Source organism: Podarcis bocagei (genome assembly GCF_964188305.1).
Source record: "Podarcis bocagei genome assembly, chromosome: 8".
Taxonomy (NCBI): Eukaryota; Metazoa; Chordata; class Lepidosauria; order Squamata; family Lacertidae; genus Podarcis; species Podarcis bocagei.
The window spans coordinates 13581645-13604465 of NC_138133.1; the positions used below are offsets into that span (position 1 = coordinate 13581645).

Sequence of the window (22821 nt, forward strand, 5' to 3'; positions counted from 1 at the left end):
CCTGTGGAATGCCCTCCCATCAGATGTCAAGAAAATAAACAACTATACAACCTTCAGAAGACAGCTGAAGACAGGGAAGTTTTTAATGTTTGATGCTATGTTTTTGTATATGCTGGAAGCGACCCAGAGTGCCTGGGGCAACCCAGTCAGATGGGTGTGGTACAATTATTATTATTATTATTATTATTATTATTATTATTATTATTAGAGGCACTCTGCTTCATGCTGTATCTAAGTTATATACAGAAAGGGAGTTAGTCTTCTATCCCAATACTGATTATTTACAAAATGCACCCAAATTCGTTTTTAGTACCCATACGTTCTTTATTAAAATGTTATTTTGGAATATGTGGTGTATGCTACGGGTCGCGTTTTCATCACTGCTGACTAGAATGCCTTTACAAATGAGCAGGAATATAAGCAAAATGGAATCTGGTTTACCTGAAGTTCATTCCTGGTTTCCTTGTTTTTAATCCAGATCTTGCCTTGAGTCTGCGGGTCAATCAGCAAAGGATAACGAGCTGCTTTTGTGACTATGATGCCGTTTTGTATAGACAGGTCGTCATTTGGCAACCCTTGAAGGTTCCATTCGCTGACCGTGGGGGCATCTATCAACATCTCTGTGAGATTCAGATTGTTTCCAAATGGGATTTTTCTGGTTTTCATTTCTTTTTGCCAACCGGTTAACAACAGATTTCGGAACTCTTGGTTAAAAGGACCGGAATAGGACAGAAAGGCTGTAGCAAGCAGCACATCCCCTAAATTAATATACACAGAGAAAGAGATCACATTTGATAAATGCTGAAGGAGCAATATCAAAGCACTGTTGAGCAAATTGCATGTGCTTGCAGTGAATACAAACACAAATATCTCTAAGAAGCGAGAAGCAAAAAAAACTAAGATTTAATGGGCCTCTCTCACTCAATTTATGTGAATATCTGATCACTGTTCATGCAGAACAGAAAGCACATAAGAGGCATTTGTAATGAGAATAAGCATTATGGCCAGTACAGATGTTATATTCTCATTGCAAACATGCTCTCGGAATACAGAAACAAGACCTAATGTCTTAGAATGTTGGATCCAGAATTTTCATGAGCGGAAAAAAGAGGGGAGCTAGTTTTTGCAGATCCCCCTGGAAAGCTGTTCTGAAAGGTTGAAGGACCCTCTGAAATACTAGTGTGGGAGGTCGGTGTGCGCTCATTGCAGTCAGTGGCGTAGCATGGGTTGTCAGCACCCGGGGCAAGGCAAGTAATTTGCGCCCCCAACCCATGGATTTGCGCCCCCTAACCCTAACCCCCAGATGTTGTGCCCGGTGCGGCCGCCCCCCCCCCTGCACCCCCCATGCTACGCCACTGATTGCAGTCTCTCAAAGTTGCACTTTTTGAAGCAGTATGAGAACCGAAATACAGGCATCTTTCAAAATTCACACATATCTGAATTTTGCAATGCAATTTCCCAACCAAACAATGGTGACAAAAATACATATGAATGGGGAAAGTGTGTATAAAAATTAAATACATAGGTGAAAATAACATATAAAAATGCATTATATTAGGAAAATCTGCTCGCAAAAATCACAGAATCATTGTAGAGTTGGAAAGGACCTAGTCCAACCCCCTGCAAGACAAGAATCTGAACTGAAGCCTGCATGACAGATGGCCATCCAGCCTCTACTTAAAAACCTCCAAGGAAGCAGAGTCCAGTAATGGGAACATTCATCCAAACGGGGCACAAAAATGTGCTTATTAGGAGAAATTCACACCAAAATGCTGATGAATTTTCATGAGCCCCCACCCACCCCCAGCAAATTGCTGTGAAAATCTGAATTTAATATTTGGAAATATTTGGAAGAACTGAATTTAATATTGGAAAAGTGAGAAATGGAGAACCAAAATTGGCAGGTCTTTCCATCCCTAACTGCCGCCTATGGGAGTTGGTCAACACTGATGAACTGTTGCTCTCCCATTGCTGCCAGTCACAGCTTATCCAAAAGAAGTATGCCTTCAAAAATTAAAATAAAACAGTGTATTCAGAAAACTGGCTGCATTAGCCTGTTTGTTGCTTTTATTACTGAGTCCTGTGACACTTAAGAGGGCTACGAAATGTATTGTGATGTGATCTTTCATAGGCTCAAGCAAACTTGAACATAAAGGTAGCTTTAGGCAACCAGAGCTCTCATCTATTCAAGGTTATCACAAAGCTCTCAATTGCTTTTAACCAAGGCATTGAAAATGTCCCCAGCTAGACAATAACACAAGTTCTTGCAGTCCGCAGTTGATGAAACATAGCCATTGCGACTGACAATTTTACAGAGGGCTGAAATGTCAGTGCATTCACCGCATGTGGTGGACGTGCAAGATGACAAAAGCATACTGGGAAATTATTTATAATGAGTTAGGGTGGGGGGAATGTTTAAAACTACTTTTGTACAAAAATCAAAAGCCTTTTTTATTAGGAATTCTAGGTCCAGAAATACCAAAGGAGCAGAAGGGACTGTTTATGCACTCTGCGACAGTTGCATGGATGCTCCTTGCCCAAAGATGGAAGAAAGATAAAGTACCTGCAAGAGAAGATTGGCTGCTAAAGAAGATGGGCTATGCCAACATGGCGAAAAGGACTGGGAAGATCAGACATCAAGAAGAGAACAAATTTAATGAAGAATGGGGAAAATTCGTAAGTTACTTAAAAGAACACTGTAAACAATTAAAGGAGAAGGAGAAGGGGACGACAGAGGACGAGATGGTTGGATAGTGTTCATGAAGCTACCAGCATGAGTTTGACCAAACTGCAGGAGGCAGTGGAAGACAGGAGTGCCTGGTGTGCGTTGGTCCATGGGGTCACAAAGAGTTGGACACGACTAAACGACTAAACAACAACAAACAAACAATTAAAAACAGTGGCAGGATCCTAAAAAAACACTTGCAATACAGCTAGAACTATGGTGAGAATTAAGTATTAAGGAAATTTGGAGAACATTATAAGATGCAGTTGGAAAAGAATAACGATGGAAACCATGGAAGGGTGGAGGGAAGCCCAGGAATTCAGAGATTCCTTTGTGTATATAGGGACATATATGTGTGTGTATGTGCATATAGGGATGCAGGTGGTGCTGTGGTCTAAACCACTGAGCCTCTTGCCAATCAGAAGGTCGGCTGTTCGAATCCCCATGGCGGGGCAAGTTTCCATTGCTCTGTCACAGCTCCTGCCAACCTAGCAGTTCAAAAGCATGGCAATGCAAGTAGATAAATAGGTACCGCTGCTGTGGGAAGGTAAGCAGCATTTCCATGCACTCTGGTTTCCATTACGGTGTCCTGTTGTGCCAGAAGTGGTTTAGTCATGCTGGCCACATGACTCGGAAAGCTGTCTGTGGACAAACGCTGGTTCCCTCAACCTGAAAGCAAGATGAGCACCACACCCGATAGTCGCCTTTGACAGGACTTAACCGTCCAGGGGTCCTTTACCTTTTTACATTTATGTGTATATGATTATGATTTATTTGTGGTGATATTTGTTAATGGCAAAAATGAAGAGTTTTGGATTTGATATCCTGCTTTATCACTACCCTAAGGAGTCTCAAAGCGGCTAACATTCTCCTTTCCCTTCCTCCCCCACAACAAACACTCTGTGAGGTGAGTGGGGCTGAGAGACTTCAGAGAAGTGTGACTGGCCCAAGGTCACCCAGCAACTGCATGTGGAGGAGCGGGGACGTGAACCCGGTTCACCAGATTATGAGACTACCGCTCTTAACCACTACACCACACTGGCTCTCCATAATGAATAAAAAATATTTCGAAAAGAAGAAAAGAAATGGCAGTGCATTTGCCTTACCCACGAGCCTCTTCGTTTGTGCAGCAAATTCTTTACTTTGATCAGTCCATCTCTCCTTCTCTCCGGCTAGCCCGCTAATAAGACTAGAGGCCGTCTGCATTTTGTGCCTGCAACGTTCTGCATCCTCGAGCAATGTCTGCCCAAAGCAAATATATTAGCATGCCTAAGTAGAGAAAACAGCTTGACCCAATTTCCATCTGCAACAGTTTTATGGCGCATGGTGTTTTGTAGATGATTCACTTCCCATTTATATAAGCAGCCTATAGTTCACACACATTTATTTATTACATTTATATATCACCTTGATCTTCCATGGATCTCAAGGTCTCAAGGTGGGGTACAGGGTTTCCTCCCTCCCCATTTCATTCTCACAACAACCCTGTGAAGCAGGTTAGGCTAAGAGATGGCGAATGGCCCATCGAGCTTCACAGCTGAGGGGGGATTTGAATCCTGCTCTCCCCAGGTCATAGTCCAACAGTCTAACCATTACACCACACTGGCTCTCTTTGCATCAGGATTTACTTCCTACAGATACTTGGGATGCAGAATTTAATTGCCATTGGAGTTCTAGCAAAAAAATAAATTTCAGAGTTTCTAGCCACAGTACTTTGAATCCGGACTGCACACAAGGATAGGCCTGTGTGCCCAGATTTATTTATTTAGCGCATTTTTTTTTGCACTCTTCAGGCAAATATGCTCTCAGGAGTGCCTCAGATAAAATCTATGAAAACAAGATGGTATGCCTGGAACCGCAGAAAGAGGGGGAAGGAAGTCAAGTTCTGAAATGTCAAAATGACTGTAAAATTAGCGAAACGTATAAAATTAGTGAAATGTATAAACTTGAAAAATATAATAAAAATAAATGCTTGTCTCTGTGAAACGCCTCCCGGGCAGAGTGACGTACCTGTTTCTCTCTCATTGCCTTCTCATACTCAGCCTGCACAATATCTAGCTCAGTTTGTTTGGCGTCCAACTCGGCTTGAGCTTTTTGGAGATCCAACATGGCGGTGGCCAGACGGTTCTCTTGTACTGCCAGGTTAGCCTAGAATACACCCGTTCACAGAGAACAACTGTCATAAATTGCTAAGCAGGATTGTATCCCTTACCATATATATATATATATACCGTATATATATGAATGAAAAACAGGCAAAGCTCTTTTTTAAAAAAGCATAAAACTGACTGCATGTGGTAAGTGTAGCCATTGATAAATGAATGTTTAATGGAGTGGTAATAAATTTGATGCAGTATTACAGATTACAGTATTAATGATACTGAAAGGCCACGCTGTTTTGAAAAGAGACTGTAAGCAGACCTACACATTTAACGGACTGCAGGAGGCAGATTTTTCATTCTCCCCTTTGGAATAAATGCAACAAACAACTCCTTACGAATCAAAATGCAGCACATCAGGAAGGCTCCCTCCAAACCAGGCTTCCTCAAACTCAGCCCCCCAGCTGTTTTGGGACTACAACTCCCATTATGCCTAGCTAACAGGACCAGTGGTTAGGGATGGTGGGAATTGTAGTCCCAAAACAGCTGGAGGGCCGAGTTTGGGGATGCCTGATCCAAACATTCTCTCTGTTGTGCTAGTTACTACTTTTTGCAAAGAGGGTTTGCTTTAAAAAGTATATATGTAGAGGAACATTTAAAAATGTGCAATCCTTCCCAAAGACCAAGAGCACCCTTGAGCCTCATCCAGAGGCTCCAACTGGTAGAAAATACTCTAGTGCTCAGAAACTTGCATTACCAGCCCATGTTCAGCATAGTATTAGTAATTTGTAGAAACATAATAATTTGGTCCTGGATACGTCAGGAACTGCCCAGTCCTTTATATCTCTAATTAATCACTGAGGTCTTGAGGAGAGTCACTGTTTGGTGGTCATACCACTATGGTGCAGATGCACAGCTCATATCCACAAGGAGCTGTGTGTGCTCATTACTGTGGGCCCAATCCTGCTGAACTCCCTTCCAGTTGAGGTCAGACAGCCCCTCTCCCCGCCCGCCCCTTGAACGTCCGGTGCTTACTGATGACTTTTTGTTATTCCAGCAGGCTTTTAAAGTGAATTCTGATTTTATGCTTTAAACTTGTTTTAACCTCCTTGCATCAGGTTTCCTCTGTATAGACGACTGTGATTAAGAGGTACCGTATTTTTCGCTCTATAGGACCATAGAAGGGGGAGAAGAGAGGGGGATTTTTTTTTCTTGTTCTCCCCCTCTAAAACAAGGTGCATTCACCTAAAGCCTCCGGAGCGCAGCGGGAGTTACCGCTGTGCTCTGGAGGCTTCAGGCGGCTACCTTGGAAGCCTGGAGAGTGAGAGGGGTCGCTGCGCACTGACCCCTCTCGCTCTCCAGGCTTCAGTGAAGGCAACCCAAAGCCTCTGGAACATGGCGGGAGTTCCCACTGGGCTCCGGAGCCTTCGGGTTCCTTTCAACCTGCTCTTTGGGGCTGGCGGGGGGAAGCGCTGCTTTTCCCCACCGCCAGCCCCAAAGAGCAGGTCGGGGAACAGCGCAAAGGCTGCGCGCAGCCTTGCCGCTGCCCCCCAAGCTTGTGGGGCTGGCGGTGGGGGGAAGCGCTGCTTTCCCCTACCGCCAGCCTCAAAGATCCCTGAAGCCTTTGGAGCGCAGCGGGACCTCGCGCTGCACTCCAAAGGCTTTGGGTTCCTTTTGCTGACCCAAAGCCTTTGGAACGCAGCACGAGTTCCCACTGCACTCCAAAGGCTTCAGGCTTCAGGCTTCAGGAACAGCGCTTGTAGCCCCCACAGGGCAGCAGGGTGATGGCACCCCGCTGCCCTGCGGAGGCTTTGCGCAGCCATCCCCAAGCTAGAATAGCAAGACGGAGCACTCCATCTCCCTGTTCTGGCTTCGGGGACAGCCTTTGTAGCCTCTGCAGCTAACCCCAAGATAGAACAGCGAGACAGCTTTGTCTCCCTGTTCTGGCTTTGGGCTTAGCCATTCAGCCTGCATTCGCTCTTTAAGATGCACACACATTTCCCCTTAATTTTTGGAGGGGGGAAAGTGCGCCCTATAGAGCGAAAAATACGGTATATAAATTGGGGGGGGGAGTGGCACAGTTCATTCTGCAACCCTAGGACTCGTGTACATCTAGCCTAAAAGGAAGGAAGGAAGGAAGGAAGGAAGGAAGGGAGGGAGGGAGGGAGGGAGGGAGGGAGGGAGGGAGGGAGGGAAAGAAAGAAAGAAAGAAAGAAAGAAAGAAAGAAAGAAAGAAAGAAAGAAAGAAAGAAAGAAAGAAAGAAAGAAAGACTCTCAGAAGATCAGGACAAATAATCAGCTTCTTGCACTTCATGTCCCAAGACCATATGCATCAGGTGATTTGGTTTCACTCCAGTTTCAGCTTTGCCCTGTTTATTTGTGCTTACCTTTAAAGGCAGAACTTCCTTGTTGATTGCAAAGAAAGCAGCCATCGCTTTGGTCCATGAGCAAATGCCAGCCACGTTTCCACAAACCCTCCTAGCTGTCTCAATATTGTAGTCTGACATTTCAAAGTAAGGGCTCAAGAGCTCCACTACTTCTTCGTTTATTGTATCTTTTGGAAATTGCTAGAGATATCACGGAAAAGATAGTTTAGCTCCACTGACTCACCCAAAATGAAGTGTACTTTCACCATCCTAAATTAATCTCGAAGCGTGCTCGCACTAAGAAAGGCAAACAGTAAAAGAGATGCAAACCTTAGGTGACTCCCTATTGACTTTAGAACAGTATCTCAAGGGTCACTAAAGGCTATTTTAAAAGCTGCACCAAATATGCCTCATTCATCATATCATCATCTTGTGAAACTGTTTTGCTAAATAGGCTCTGTGTAAAAGGTAAAGGGACCCCTGACCATTGGGTCCAGTCGTGGCCGACTTTGGGGTTGCGGCGCTCATCTCGCTTTATTGGCCGAGGGAGCCAGCATCATGTGGTCATGTGGCCAGCATGACTAAGCCGCTTCTGGCGAACCAGAGCAGCACACGGAAACGCCGTTTACCTTCCCGCCGGAGCGGTACCTATTTATCTACCAGCACTTTGACGTGCTTTCGAACTGCTAGGTTGGCAGGAGCAGGGACTGAGCAACGGGAGCTCACCCCGTCACGGGGATTCGAACCACCGACCTTCTGATTGGCAAGTCCTAGGCTCTGTGGTTTAACCCACAGTGCCACCTGCGTCCCTCCCCCTGTGTACTTTTTATTTAAATTCTACGTACCGTCAATAACATATCCTCCTTAAGGTCATGCTTTTGTAATTGCTGGGAGGAGAAATCCTAATTTAGCAATCACTAAGTTCATCACTTCTTTTAGTGTGATGTAGACGGTGATTTGAATAATCCTATGAATACCTACACACAAGACTGTTGCTACTTCTAAATCAGTCCTAGGTCCTGTTTTTCTCTTGCCAAACCTCCATTGAATTACCCTGGGTGATGCCTTCGTATCTCCTTTCTTCCCTAGCAAGTCCATGCTGTTCTTGTAAACACAGCTTTCCATTTCGGCCAAGTGTCTAATTGGCCTCCTGAATCATCCTAAGGCTGTTTCCTTTTATTGCACTTGCAATACAATTACTCCTGTTCTGCATTGCATCTTAAGTTCTTGAATTTTACACCTTTGCAATCTGAATTTTACATCTTGTTTTATGTCAACGCAAGCTACTATTTCAGTAACATTGCTGTCTGCGTTAATAAAACCTGGGCTATTTAATTTTCCACATATACGGTCTTCAGGGGAATTCCAATTTAAAAAACTGTGGCCAGTCCTGGAACTGGGGATTGTTTGTTTTCATGAATCTTAATCAGGCCCCTAGTTTTTAACAGTACTTCTGGAGGAATTAATTGGGGGCAAAAATCCTCCGGGCATTTACTGGGAATGCAACAGTCCTTTCACATGAGATAGTGGCATGCTAAAGTGGGCACATATATGCATAAAATTCCATGTCGCTGACACACATACACCTCAGTGCCGAGGGATCTCTATGGTTGGAAACAATCAAGAGCTGAAAGTGTCTTCTGATAGTTCCTTGGCAAGCAGAGCTAGCTGACAGCATAAATCAGCTGATTGGCGGTAACAATGAGCCCCTTTGAAATTGTCCATTTGTAGGTGCCCATTTGTCGGTTCAGTTTGTTTTCGAACAGCATCTACCAATGAACATAGCCAGGCTCAATGTAAAGCACCAATCAGCTGACAGCATGCTCCAACATCATGCAACATCAGGTGATTTACAGATGTGTGGCTCTTTTTTAGACCTGAGAAGTAGGTAAAAATGCTTTAAATAGGTTTGGGAGAAGGTACTCTGCTGGGGGACAGGTTGCAAATTCTTTGGGAGGCTAGATTTGTCTTCCGGTTGTCTCAAGGCAAATCTAAAAAAATGTAGTATAAACACTGACAACTGGGAAACACTGACCTGTGAGCGCTCCAGTTGGAGAACAGCCTTGGGCTTTGAAGATACTCGAACTCAGGACGCAAGGGAGAAATGTGCTAGGAGGAAGGCACACTTGGCAAACCCTCACCATGATCAACTCTAACCCGTAAGCCTATGTCCCCACTGTGGAAGGACGTGTGGATCCAGAATTGGCCTCCACAGCCACTTACAGACTCATTGTTAAAACCGTGTTTATGGAAGACAATCTTACTCGGCTACAAGTGATCACCAAAGAAGAAAAAGAAGATATACAGTGTTTGGGCTTCAAAAATTCACTGAATATGTTTTGTTCTGATGCATCAGGCCCACACGCACTGTCTCTGTTTCTGATCGCATCAAGGCTTTTGACACACCTGCAGGTTCTGTAAGAAGTTCCCTGCTGTCATCAGCTTCAAAGACTCCTGCCAGGAGGGAAAGGTGCAGTTTTTCTCCTGGTCAATTTTGACAGCGTTTACCCTCCTCTGGAACAGCAGCAACACACAATCCATGATGCGCATGATAAGATGAGGTGGTCGACCCAAAGTGCGGACAGTGGCAATGTCTGCAGGCTTGATAGTCTGGGGTATTGAAAACAGCACAGAATTAGGAGGTGCAGTTTGACATCTGAACCATCTATCATTGAATCCTCACCGTCAGATCTTTTCCTGACAAGTGAAGATTTATCTTCAAGTCTTGTGTAAGGCATCCATTTTATCACAAATAGCTAACACTTTCCACTTGTCCTGCACTAACCTGCAAAGCAGCCTCAGCCTCTTCTAAGGCAGGCTTGGCGGCCTCTAATTTTTCCTCAGCGATACCCTTGTCTGCCGAAATGCTGTCGACAATAGCCTGGGCTTTGTCTTTCACTTTCTGTACTTCCCCCTTCACCTTTTCAGCAGCCTGCGCTTTTACAGTGACTTCTTTTAACACCTATTGAGGAAACCAAACGCCAACAGAAAGAAAGCAAACGTAAGAGATCTTTGCTATTACAATAGAAATGTTTCCTGGGCAAATTATTCAATTTTCTTTAAGGGTCCCCCCCCCCATTTTTCAATAAACAAGCAACAAGATCCCCATGACTCCTCTTTGTAGGGGCCTTTCTTTCCACTAAAGCATGAAAATCAAAGCTGGCCTTACCATATCGGCTTTTTCATTGGCAACCTGCAGCTCTTTCTCTTTGGCTTCTAGCTCTTTACTCAGAGCAGCTACTGATTCCGAGGCCTCTTTCAGCTTCTCCAGTCCAGTATTCATCCTGTATTTTAACGTACATCAAATAAAAACAAACACAAAAATTCCAGCAGGATCGAAGTCCCCAAAAGGCGCAAGTACCAGGACCTTTCAAACCTGGCTTAGGTGAACTGATCAGAAGTCTCAATCAAATTTCACAGTTCTTGAAAACAAAGTATTTATGATATATATATTTTTCAACTAATGCATCTGTTAGCAGCTCACCAAGGGGTGGAAGGCAGAGACACAAACCACCTTTCTTTGACAAAGCGTGTTCTCCTTAAATGAGAGCACGGGTTGCGGTGGGGTCCGCTGAGACACCCCTCTGTTGCTAGGTAGGGTGATAAAATATCACCCTGGCATTTAATTGGTTGGCTGTGTTGCTGGGGGAATTTACTTGTTGCAAATTTGGTGGGAGGGACCGAATGGTTTAAATTCTCAGAACGCAGTTTGGTGCTTTCTCTTTCGCTGCCTGAGCCGGATCACCCGCCCACCCGCCCTCAGTTTGGAGATTTTGCTTGACCTTGCTATGCCTGTCATGGGGTCGTCTGCCGTTGGGGCAGGGGCCTGGTAGGAATTTTGTCCATCTGGCCGATTGGCTGGGCCATTTGGTTTTTGCCTACTGCGTAGCAAATCGTCACAACTTGTAAGGTTGGCGGTTAGGCATTGGTTATCAATTGGTTGGAGGAGGGGTAAGGATTGGCTGTGCCTGCCCCTCCAAGGTTGCTGCAGAAAGGAATTCCGTTAAAGGAATCCAGGGGCTTGCCACGATTTCGTCCAAATCCCTGGAGAGAGGGTAGGGCCGGCAAGGCCCGGGAAGCATACGGGTGAGCGCTGAGGGCCTATGACTCAGCTCCTTTGCTCTCCAATATTGTTTTCCCTTACAGTGGTGCCTCGCAAGACGAAAAGAATCCGTTCTGTGATTCTCTTCGTCTAGCGGTTTCTTCGTCTTGCGAAGCAAGACCATTGACTGATTAGCGGCTTAGCGGCTTAGAAAAAGGGGGGGAAGGGGGGGAAACCAGCAGGAACTCGCAAGACATTGTCGTCTTGCGAAGCAAGCCCATAGGAAATTCATTTTGCGAAGCACCTCCAAAACAGAAAACCCTTTCGTCTAGCGGGTTTTCCGTCTTGCGAGGCATTCGTCTTGCGGGGCACCACTGTACTGGCATTCGACGGAGTTCGGATGTCAGTTCTGTCCCCAGGCAGGGATGACGGATAGTCTTAACCAATGCCTAAGCAACCACTCAGAGCTATGTATTTTAATAAAGTTGTGGCCAAAATTATGCCAAAACCTTAAACAAAAATTATGTGTGAGTTTTGAGTTATTTGAGGGGTGGCTTGGGGACCTTGACATGCAATGTACGGCATTACTCACCAATTCAGCCCCATCGCCGATAACACACATTAACACTGCAACATATAGCAACTGTGGCCGAACGTAATAAACTATTATTGACATTTGCAATATTTCATCTCGAAGACACCTAGATCAATGCACAGTCAGTCAAACCATGTACACTCTTAGGTACATTTCACCTGACTCTCTGGTTTGGCCCCGAATGTGAGAATTCAGAGTAGTCCAACGAGAAGTCATACTGAGAATACTGGCTAACGTGTAAAAATATTTAGAGAAGAATAAATGAAGGGGGAAATATCGAAGCAAACTCTTCACCTGTTGGCCAACGTTTGCACTTCAGCATGCTTCTCCTTGTATATCGCTTTATACCCCTGAATAAAAGACAGATAAGATTTGGGGGTCACGTGTGTAGACCGGCGGTATCTCTGGAAGTAGTCAACACACTTCTCGGCAACTCCATCCTGGAAGGAGCCCATGCACTGCACCATCTCACTTTTGATCTCGTCGGTGCAGTCAACTTCGTAGGAGGACAAGAAATGTTCAGACACTGGAAGGGGAAAGGAAAAGAGTTTCCTTCGTTTATATACAGAAGAAACCTCATAGATGTGGAACGTTTTTGAGCCACATTCACTTCCGGGCAGACATTTAGGGTCAGATGCCCACAAGGGCAAAAGTGAGTGGAGCAACAAAGGTTAACGTTACCTTTGGACTGTAGGCCAGCTTGTAAAGGCCCTCTCATTCCCCTCTGAATCCCACATCTTGATAAGCAAGAAGCATTATCAGAGTTCAAGAAAACATTCCAGGCACCCAAAAAACACTCAGAGTGAGGAAACAGTGGGGAGTGGCCTGGAGAAAGTTCAAAGGACCAAGTGTAGATGAAGAGGATGATGATGAAGAAGAAGAAAAAGAAGAGGAGGAGGAGTTTGGATTTGATATCCCGCTTTATCACTACCCTAAGGAGTCTCAAAGCAGCTAACAATCTCCTTTCCCTTTCTCCCCCACAACAAACACTCTGTGAGGTGAGTGAGACTGAGAGACTTCAGAGAAGTATGACTAGCCCAAGGTCACCCAGCAGCTGCATGTGGAGGAGCGGGGACGTGAACCCAGTTCACCAGATTATAAATCCACTGCTCTTAACCACTATACCACACTGGCTCTCTTACCCCTGATTTATAGGTTTAATGCTACAGAGAAATTACCTCAGGGGCTTCCCCCTTAATTTCACTTCAGCCACCATTGAGCTCGCTCCAGAAATGAACTGTGAAGAAGACATGGATAACCAAGCCAACTCCTCCTCTTCCTCCAACCTGGTTAATCCTGAAAGTTATCCTAGATTGATCCCTTGCATCCCTACTCTCTTGGATCTCTCCTTTCCTTGTCAACTGTCATTCCCGGCCTCATGAGAGCTGGGCCCAACATGCAAGCCTCTGTTTCCTCACAAGGCATACTTTTGCTCAGGCACTACAATGCGTTTCTGATTTCCCACCAGCAGTAATTCACGGATACGATATACGTGCAATTTTGCAACATCAATAATTTTAACCCAATGACAGCCATGCCACTCCAAATAACTGAACAGTGTGCCCACAGAAATCACAATTTTTAATTGCTGCACTTGTTTGGGCAATGCTTGCTTGTTGTTTATAAGTTCTTATTTCTGGCTTTTTAAAATGTGCATGTCACAGGCCTCTCTGGTTATCCTCCCAGAAGTGAAATCATCTTAGCGCTTATCTCTTTTCACTGCTGGGTAATCCTCTTTTTGTAATTATTGGGTAGTTATGCTGGTATTCTTGTCTTGATGGGATTAGGAATCCCTGTGCTGAGAGAACAGGTAAGTGGGATTCATTATTTCTGGCATTTGCATTTCTCACATCAAGGCACTTCTTTTAAGAAAGAAACTAAAATGTGCAATAGGTTTTATAAATGCTCTCTCATTCACTAATATGCAGACTGCCCTCTACATACATACATACATACATACATACCCCACCCATCTGGCTGGGTTTCCCCAGCCACTAAGGGCAGCTTCCAGCAAAATATTAAAATACTATAATTCATCAAATATTAAAAGCTTCCTTAAACAGGGCTGACTTCAGGTGTCTTCTAAAAGTCATCTGACTAAAAGTCATTATTTCCTTGACGTCTGATGGGAGGGAGCTCCACAGGGCGGGCGCCACTACTGAGAAGGCCCTCTGCCTGGTTCCCTGTAACTTGGCTTCTCGCAGTGAGGGAACTGCCAGAAGGCCCTCGGTGCTGGACCTCAGTGTCTGGGCTGAATGATGGGGGTGGAGACACTCCTTCAGGTATACTGGGCTGAGGCCATTTAGGGCAGGGGTCAGCAACTGTTTTCAGCCGTGGGCCAGTCCACTGTCCCTCAGACCATGTGGTGGGCCGGACTATATTTTTTGGGAGGAAATGAACGAATTCCTATGCCCCACAATTAACCCAGAGATGCATTTTAAATAAAAGGACACATTCTCCTCATGTAAAAACACGCTGATTCCCAGACTGTCTGCAGGCCGGACTGAGAAGGCAATTGGGCTGCATCCGGCCCCCAGGCCTTAGGTTGCCTACCCCTGATTTAGGGCTTTAAATCACACTTTGAATTGTGCCAAGAAACCTACTGGGATACTTAAATAAAATATTAAAGGCAGCAGTTTATGCAGGATTACTTAGAGGATTCTTAGAAAAGGTGTTTTAAGGACACATTGAATCATCCCAAACATTTCCAGAACCTAGTGAGCTATGTAAAAATATCAACTTTTAAATATATTGTTCAGATGGGTTTGAGGACAAATGCTGACATAATCAACTTTTTATATGCAGTGAGAGAAGTTCCTTGGTATCCTATCAAATTTTGGCATGATTTTTCAAAAATTATGCCACCATGGAGGTTCCAACCTCATTTCCAGGAGGAGAACCAGATCCAAAGTGAGTTCAATTTGCTACAGGCACAGTCCTTCTACTGCTGAAGTCATTAGGTAAAGGTAAAGGGACCCCTGACCATTAGGTCCAGTCATAGCTGACTCTGGGGTTGCGGCGCTCATCTCGCTTTACAGGCCAAGGGAGCCGGCATACAGCTTCCGCGTCATGTGGCCAACATGACTAAGCCGCTTCTGGCGAATCAGAGCAGCACACGGAAACGTCATTTACCTTCCTGCTGGAGTGGTACCTATTTATCTACTGACTCGCCCAAAATGAAGTGTACTTTCACCATCCTAAATTAATCTCGAAGTGTGCTCGCACTAAGAAAGGCAAACAGTAACAGAGATGCAAACCTTAGGTGACTCCCTATTGACTTTAGAACAGTATCTCAAGGGTCACTAAAGGCTATTTTAAAAGCTGCGCCAAATATGCCTCATCATATCATCATCTTGTGAAACTGTTTTGCTAAATAGGTTCTGTGTAAAAGGTAAAGGGACCCCTGACCATTGGGTCCAGTCGTGGCTGACTTTGGGGTTGCGGCGCTCATCTCGCTTTACAGGCCAAGGGAGCCGGCGTACAGCTTCCAGGTCATGTGGCCAGCATGACTAAGCCGCTTCTGGCGAACCAGAGCAGCGCACAGAAATGCCGTTTACCTTCCTGCCAGAGCAGTACCTATTTATCTACTTGCACTTTGAGGTGCTTTTGAACTGCTAGGTTGGCAGGAGCAGAATCCGAGCAACGGGAGCTCACCCCATCGTGGGGATTCGGACCGCCAACCTTCTGATCGGCATGTCCTAGGCTCTGTGGTTTAACCCACAGCGCCACCCGCGTCCTGCTGAAGTCATTACCTATCATTTATTGCAGAGATGGCAAACCTGCAGCCCTCTGGACATTTTGGACTATAGGCCCCATCATCCCTGACCATGGGCCATGCTTTCTGGGGCTGACGGGAGTTGGACTACAACATTGGGAGTTTGCTCATCCTCTGATCCATTGCAACTGATCTACGGCAAATCAGCAAATCATTAAGTCTCACCTGCAACCAGAGCATCTTTCGGCCAGCGGCTGAACCAGTCTATAGTGCAACCAGAAATCAGCGCAGGGAACTTCAGAGCTCGGTTCCGGAATTTTTCACCCACTGGCGAAAAGCAAAGAACTACGTGCAGGTTCTGACGCACACGAGTCATGAAATAATCATACAAGTTCTCATTGGTCGGAGGCCGGCGTGGGTGCTCCTTCTTCATAACAGGTATGAGATCACCAGTGATTTCATCTATTTCATCACGGGCAAACAAGTTGGAAACCTTTGGGTGAAAATATATATTTTTAATACTGATGTATTTCAATTACAGCCAACTACTAGAAGATTATGGAACTTTCAGCTCATTATGCATCTGATTTTTAACTTATCAGCAATTAATTCATATACAGTAGTACCTCTGGATGCGAACAGGATCCATTCCGGAGCCCCGTTCGCATCCTGAGCAGAATGCAACCCGCATCTGCATGTCTGCGCGTGCGCGGGTCACAATTCACCGCTTCTGCGCATGCGCGTGATGTCATTTTGACCGTCTGCGCATGCGCGAGCGGCGAAACCCAGAAGTAACCCATTCCGTTACTTCCAGGTCGCCGCAGAACGCAACCTGAAAACGTTCAACCTGAAGTATATTTAACCCCAGGTATGACTGTATTGCCAAAAAAAAATCAACAGAGGTGTCTTTTTGAGATACTGGAGACAGAGTACTAATGGTTCGAATGCCACCTTTAATTTTATTTTTCACTTGCTGTTATTTCAACACACTAACAGATCAGCTGGTTAGATCATGGTGCTGATAATGTCAAGGTTGCAGGTCCCTATACGTGATAGCTGCACATTCCTGCATTTCAGAGGCTTGGACTAGATGATTCTCAGAGTCCTTTTCCAACTCTACAGTTCTAGGATTCTAAGAACCAAAATATCATCAACAAACAAATGTGTGTGTCCCACCAATTAGGATTTGCTCCCACTGATTAAAACTGCATCCCCCTAATTAACTGCCTAAAGCTTTAAAGCTTTGCACTTTTACTCAGAAGTAGGTTCCATTGTGCTCAGCGGAGATGATTTCCTCGTATGTGTACATACGAATGCTTCTTAATGGGTTAATCTGCCATTAAAGCATCTTGCCCTAAGTTTAAGCAAAGCATCTAATCCCACTATCATTCGGAAGCATTCCCTCTGCAAGTCCCTCTCTTGGCTGTTTGGTCACCAAGGGCAGAAGGAAGGAGCAACGAACGAACAAGCAGCAGGGGTGTGTGGATTTGGGCAAGAATATCGTACTCCCTAGCTGGAATTAAGATTGCCGGAAGAAATATCAACAACCTCAGATATGCAGATGACACAACCTTGATGGCAGAAAGTGAGGAGGAATTAAAGAACCTTTTAATAAGGGTGAAAGAGGAGAGTGCAAAATATGGTTTGAAGCTCAACATCAAAAAAACTAAGATCATGGCCACTGGTCCCATCACCTCCTGGCAAACAGAAGGGGAAGAAATGGAGGCAGTGAGAGATTTTACTTTCTTGGGCTCCATGGTCGCTGCAGATGGTGACAGCAGCCACGAAATTAGAAGACACCTGCTTCTTGGGAGAAAAGCAATGACGAACCTAGACAGCATCTTAAAAAGCAGAGACATCACCATGCTGACAAAGGTCCGTATACTTAAAGCCATGGTTTTCCCAGTAGTGATGTATGGAAGTAAGAGCTGGACCATAAAGAAGGCTGATCGCCGAAGAATTGATGCTTTTGAATTATGGTGCTGGAGGAGATTCTTGAGAGTCCCATGGACTGCAAGAAGATCAAACCTATCCATTCTGAAGGAAATCAGCCCTGAGTGCTCACTGGAAGGACAGACCCTGAAGCTGAGGCTCCAATTCTTTGGCCACCTCATGAGAAGAGAAGACTCCCTGGAAAAGACCCTGATGTTGGGAAAGATGGAGGGCACAAGGAGAAGGAGACGACAGAGGACGAGATGGTTGGATAGTGTTCTTGAAGCTACCAGAATGAGTTTGAGTAAACTGCGGGAGGCAGTGGAAGACAGGAGTGCCTGGCATGCTCCGGTTCATGGGGTCACGAAGAGTCGGACACGACTAAACGACTAAACAACAACAACATTGTACCTCTCCAGAAGACAGGACATTGTTCATGTACTCCAAGAAAGCCTCGTCTTTTATCTCATTATCTGTAAAGATGAAGCTGATGCCTTTTCCTTGCTGTCCAGCAGTCCTATACAGATGCTTCAAATCTTCCATTAGGTTGGATGTGTTATAAGACCTTTGGAAAGAGAAAAAACAAGGGCATTGGTAAGTGAAGCTCCCTGGCTGTGCCAATGGAAAAATCCATGCAAGGAGAGGAGCATCCCAGCAAACATGGCTTTTTTTTTGTCAAGTTTATTCTTCTTTTATTGGCTGTTGTTTTTTGAGCTACACAATACAATCCTATGCCTCTTCACTCAGAAGTACGGTAAGTGCCATTCAGCTCAGTTGAATCTCTTCCTTGGTAAGAATGTGCAGAATCCCAAGTGTGCAGAACAGGCCAAGTGTGTAAAGCTGTGATTTCACAAGTTAAATGTGCATGACTTGTGAGTCAACTGGATTTTCTGTTCCACATCATCACCTGTCAAAAACTAGGTTAGTCATCTTGCTGTCTGCTGCGGACAGTTGAGGGGGAAAGAAGGAATATGCTTCGCTGGAAACCTTTGTCATACGAGCGGGCCTCATGCATGCATACCTCGGTAAACCTTTAGATTCATTAAGAAACATCACAAACCTTTAAGTTAGAAAAAGTGGTATAAAATATCTCTCTCTCTCTCTCTCTCTAAATGGGGGGGTAGGACTTTCCGAGAAAAATGGTTGGGGCACCTGTCATTTTTCAGATTGATGAACATGAGCCCAGTACGTTTCCAACCACAAGTCAAAATGTTGTGCTGGCCTTTAAAGCCCTAAACAGCCTCAGCCCAGTATACCTGAAGGAGCGTCTCCACCCCCATTGTTCTGCCCGGACACTGAGGTCCAGCGCTGAGGGCCTTCAGGCGGTTCCCACACTGCGAGAAGCCAAGTTACAGGGAACCAGGCAGAGGGCCTTCTCGGTAGTGGCACCCGCCCTGTGGAACGCCCTCCCATCAGATGTCAGAGAGAAAAATAACTACCAAACTTTTAGAAGACATCTGAAGGCAGCCCTGTTTAGGGAAGCTTTTAATGTTTAATAGGTTATTGTATTTTAGTGTTTTGTTGGAAGCCACCCAGAGTGGCTGGGGAAACCCAGCCAGATGGGCAGGGTATAAATTATTACTATTATTATTATTATTATTATTATTATTATTATTATTATTATTATATTCTTCTCAGAGTTCTTGTTCTTCCAGAAAGATGTTTTAAACATGAGAACTAGCACACAAAGAGTTTTCTTCCCTACTAGTAATTGGTTGTGTATCCTTGTTTTGATTTTTACAAGTTAAAACTTTAGTTGATATCCTGAACAGGCATGGCATCTTTCTTCGCATCAAACTTTTTTCTTTTTTTTTTTAAAAAAGGAAGATCTGATCAAGACCTATGCCAGGGAGAACAAGTTCCGTATGAGCCAAATGCATGCTCTTTTATTCTAAATGTTCAAACCACGATTTTGTTCGACAGCCTACCTTGTTAGTGTGATCTGGAACATATCGTAGCCAGCTATGAATGATGCCAGCTTAGTCAAGCTCTGCTTTCCAGACCCTCCAACTCCGACAAGCAGAGCATTTCCACGAGGAGTGCGAATGACTCGAGAGATCTGCAATACACCACAACATTGATGGTGAGGTACATAGTTCTAATCACAAGGTACTAATCAGGCTCCTGCGATGGTTTTAGAAGACATCTGAAAGCGGCCCTGTTTAGGGGAGCTTTTAATGTTTAATAGATTATTGTATTTTAATATTCTGTTGGAAGCCGCCCAGATTGGCTGGGGAAACCCAGCCAGATGGGCGGGGTATAAATAAATTATTATTATTATTATTATTATTATTATTATTATTATTATTATTATTATTATTATTATTATTATTATTATCCTGCAATTGCAGATCCCAGAGGCCTTGCCTTGACCCATAAACCTAATCTCCAGAGCTGTCCAATACATTTTGCCGCCCGAGGCAAAGGACAAGACGGCTCCCCTTCCATTTCATGAATGGACTAGCAGCTGAATTTCAAATGAACACTGGCAATGGGACAGTGCCTTCCATACCTAAGGGCAGCAGACTAGCTTAGATATCATACAGCTCTGCTTCCAATAAGTTTCTACCACCCACCCTCTCACTGCCGGCTCTTCAGACTTCCCCCAACCTGATGTCCTCCAGATATTTTGGGCTACAACTTCCATCAACCTTGACCATTGGCCACACTGGCTAGGGGGAAATGGGACCTGTAGTAAAAAAAGTCGAAAACATCTGGAAGCCATGGAGGATGACCTACACCATTTAAATATGGAACTCTAAGGGCTTAATCTAAGGGACGCGGGTGGTGCTGTGGGTTAAACCACAGAGCCTAAGGCTTGCCGATCAGAAGGTCGGCGGTTCGAATCCCCGTGACGGGGGTGAGCTCCCGTTGCTCGGTCCCTGCTCCTGCCAACCTAGCAGTTCAAAAGCATGTCAAAGTGCAAGTAGATAAATAGGTACCGCTCCGGCGGGAAGGTAAACGGCGTTTCTGTGCGCCAGAAGCTGCTTAGTCATGCTGGCCACATGACCTGGAAAATGTACGTCGGCTCCCTCGGCCAATAAGGCGAGATGAACGCCGCAACCCCAAAGTCGGTCACGACTGGACCTAATGGTCAAGGGTCCCTTTACCCTTTAAGGGCTTAATCTAAAAGAGTCTATAATCTTTTATACTTTCTGTTTGAAGCAACTTCGGAGTTTGTAGATGCGAGACTAGCCTAGTTCGCTTAACGTTTTCAGGATTAAGAATATGTCTGAAGTGAAATGGATCGTCATGGCCATTGGTACCTTCACTAAATGAATCATCGCATCTTCAAAAAACACCAAGTCCATTCCTGTCCCACGGACACTCTCGTTGTATATTTGTAAGAACATGTTCAAACGTTCCTTCAGGTGCTCAAACGAGGCAATGGGTTCATAGATTTTAGGCATGTCAACTTCTGTTTCATCCGGCTCCTCTCCTGTGATCAAAAAATATATGTGACAAGTTCATATGAAGGACAAAGGGTGATATTTTTTTAAAACGTACTGCTCTGCTCTTGGGTGTTCTAATTGTAATGTCTTCTCTTGCCCATGAGGAATTGAGAAACAGACTACTAATCCAAACAGAACCACCTGTTTATGAATAGTGGTGGAAACAAAAGTAACAGTAATAGAAATAATAACAGTAGTGATTGTAAAGACTGTTTCAATGAACATTTAAAGTGACTGATAAAGCAAATTAACTAGATTTGATTTGGGATGAAATGTCCAATTCAGGATCTTTAATTAAAGAGAGATGTAGGCCACAATTCTGTACCCACTTACCTGGGAGTAAACCACAATGAACTTAGTGGGACTTACTTTTGAGAAGGCATGTATACAGTTGCACTGTTAAATACTTAACTTTCTCATTGAAGTCAATAGGGGTGCAAAATACCCTATTTTTTTGCACTATAACACTCACTTTTTTCCTCCTAGAAAGTAAGGGGAAATGTCTGTGCGTGTTATGGAGCGAATGCCTGCGGGTGGGGGGGGGATCTGCTGCAGTCGTGAGGAGAGGATCCATGATTCCCCTTCCTTCCCTCCTCCGTGGTTACAAAGCATGGATCCACATGGATCCTCAGGATTTTTGCATTGGGCTACTCCAAACTCCAAACTGTCAGATCACATGTCTGTGGCCACAGCATGAACCACAAAAATCATATATCCACTATTTCGTTTAGAATATTTTTTTCTTGTTTTCCTCCTCCAAAAACTACGTGTGTGTTATGGTCTGGTGCGTGTTATAGAGCGAAAAATACGGTACTTCAATTTGTCTGAATCATGGCTGTTATGCTTTACTGTATCGCAGAAACATGTGCACTTATTTCTGTGCTTGCAACAATTTATTCAACTCAAAAGGAACATGTGCTTTATGTCATTTCAGGAATAATAATAATAATAAACTTTGTATTTGTAATTAATTGCAATATTTGAATAGCTTAGTTCAACTTTTTATAGCTGCTGGTAAACATTTGTGTAAAATGCATTTTTCTCACTAAAATTGGCTCAAATAATTTAGTTATTCTAATTACTTCTATAAACATTGATATAAACTCAGGGCATCATGCTTGTGATGTTATTTATTATTAATTTATGCAACCATCCAACAGAATAATATGCATATAGATGTATTTTCCCCCCTTTGGGGCAGGAATTAGGATTAGCTTTATACACTAAAATATGCAGAAAAGTGTACAGTAAAAGTTTAATTTAGACATGTGGTATTTAAAATCCCCCCGAGGAAAAATATTAGCGCTTAAGCATTGGTTTTTATCTTTTTAAACAAAAAATTCTTTTGAAAAATGTCACAGTAAATGTTTAATTGTATGTAAATTCAGCTTGTTTTGTATCAGGATAAAGCTTAAAATGTGCTCTTTCAGATAGTTTTTTATTCGTTCATTTCAAGAGATAATTGCATTTTATATACAAGCAAGTCAAAAAGCTAAAAAGATACTGGATGGGGTAGTTTTCTGACAGCAGAGACAATTACAGAGAGGCTTTTCGCATGTGATAGAGTACGTCTTCTCAAATATTTGGTAATACAAACATGGTTTTCATTGCAAGTCACAGACATGGTTTCTGTGGCTTGATGCCCCCAAACTGGTCATGTGTTGTTTTAGCTAGCTCAGACACTGCCATTCCAGATTATTCTATCCCGTTTCAGATTGGCTATATGTGTGAAGGTGCTCCCAGTTCTTTTACAGAATAATAGTGCGTCCCAGCACACAGTTTTGGAATTTCTGAGACATGGGTGCTGGGAAATAAAAGACAAGTTGGTCGAGTGAAGGAATAAGCTACAGGCTACCTTGGTTACTGAAGCAGTGAGGGGAGGGCTAGGAATAAGA

General features: G+C 44.2%; 1 protein-coding gene and 1 long non-coding RNA gene across 2 annotated transcripts in view; one reads left to right on the forward strand and one right to left on the reverse strand.

The window, feature by feature from the left end:
- DNAH5 (dynein axonemal heavy chain 5) overlaps positions 1-22821 on the reverse strand; it is a 189285-nt gene that overhangs the window by 36043 nt on the left and 130421 nt on the right. Inside the window, exons 52-63 of the mRNA XM_081206728.1 lie at positions 20741-20913; positions 19403-19533; positions 17886-18039; positions 15768-16035; positions 12122-12353; positions 10360-10474; positions 9976-10152; positions 9597-9800; positions 7212-7391; positions 4736-4873; positions 3832-3967; positions 442-758 (exon numbers count right to left, since the gene is read on the reverse strand). Coding sequence (XP_081062854.1) covers positions 442-758; positions 3832-3967; positions 4736-4873; positions 7212-7391; positions 9597-9800; positions 9976-10152; positions 10360-10474; positions 12122-12353; positions 15768-16035; positions 17886-18039; positions 19403-19533; positions 20741-20913 — 2225 coding nt within the window. The remainder of the gene's footprint in view (positions 1-441; positions 759-3831; positions 3968-4735; positions 4874-7211; positions 7392-9596; positions 9801-9975; positions 10153-10359; positions 10475-12121; positions 12354-15767; positions 16036-17885; positions 18040-19402; positions 19534-20740; positions 20914-22821) is intronic.
- On the forward strand, positions 541-19473 carry LOC308594032. The gene is made up of 3 exons (XR_014011246.1): positions 541-622; positions 2459-2676; positions 19398-19473. It is a non-coding gene; the product is annotated as an uncharacterized lncRNA (long non-coding RNA).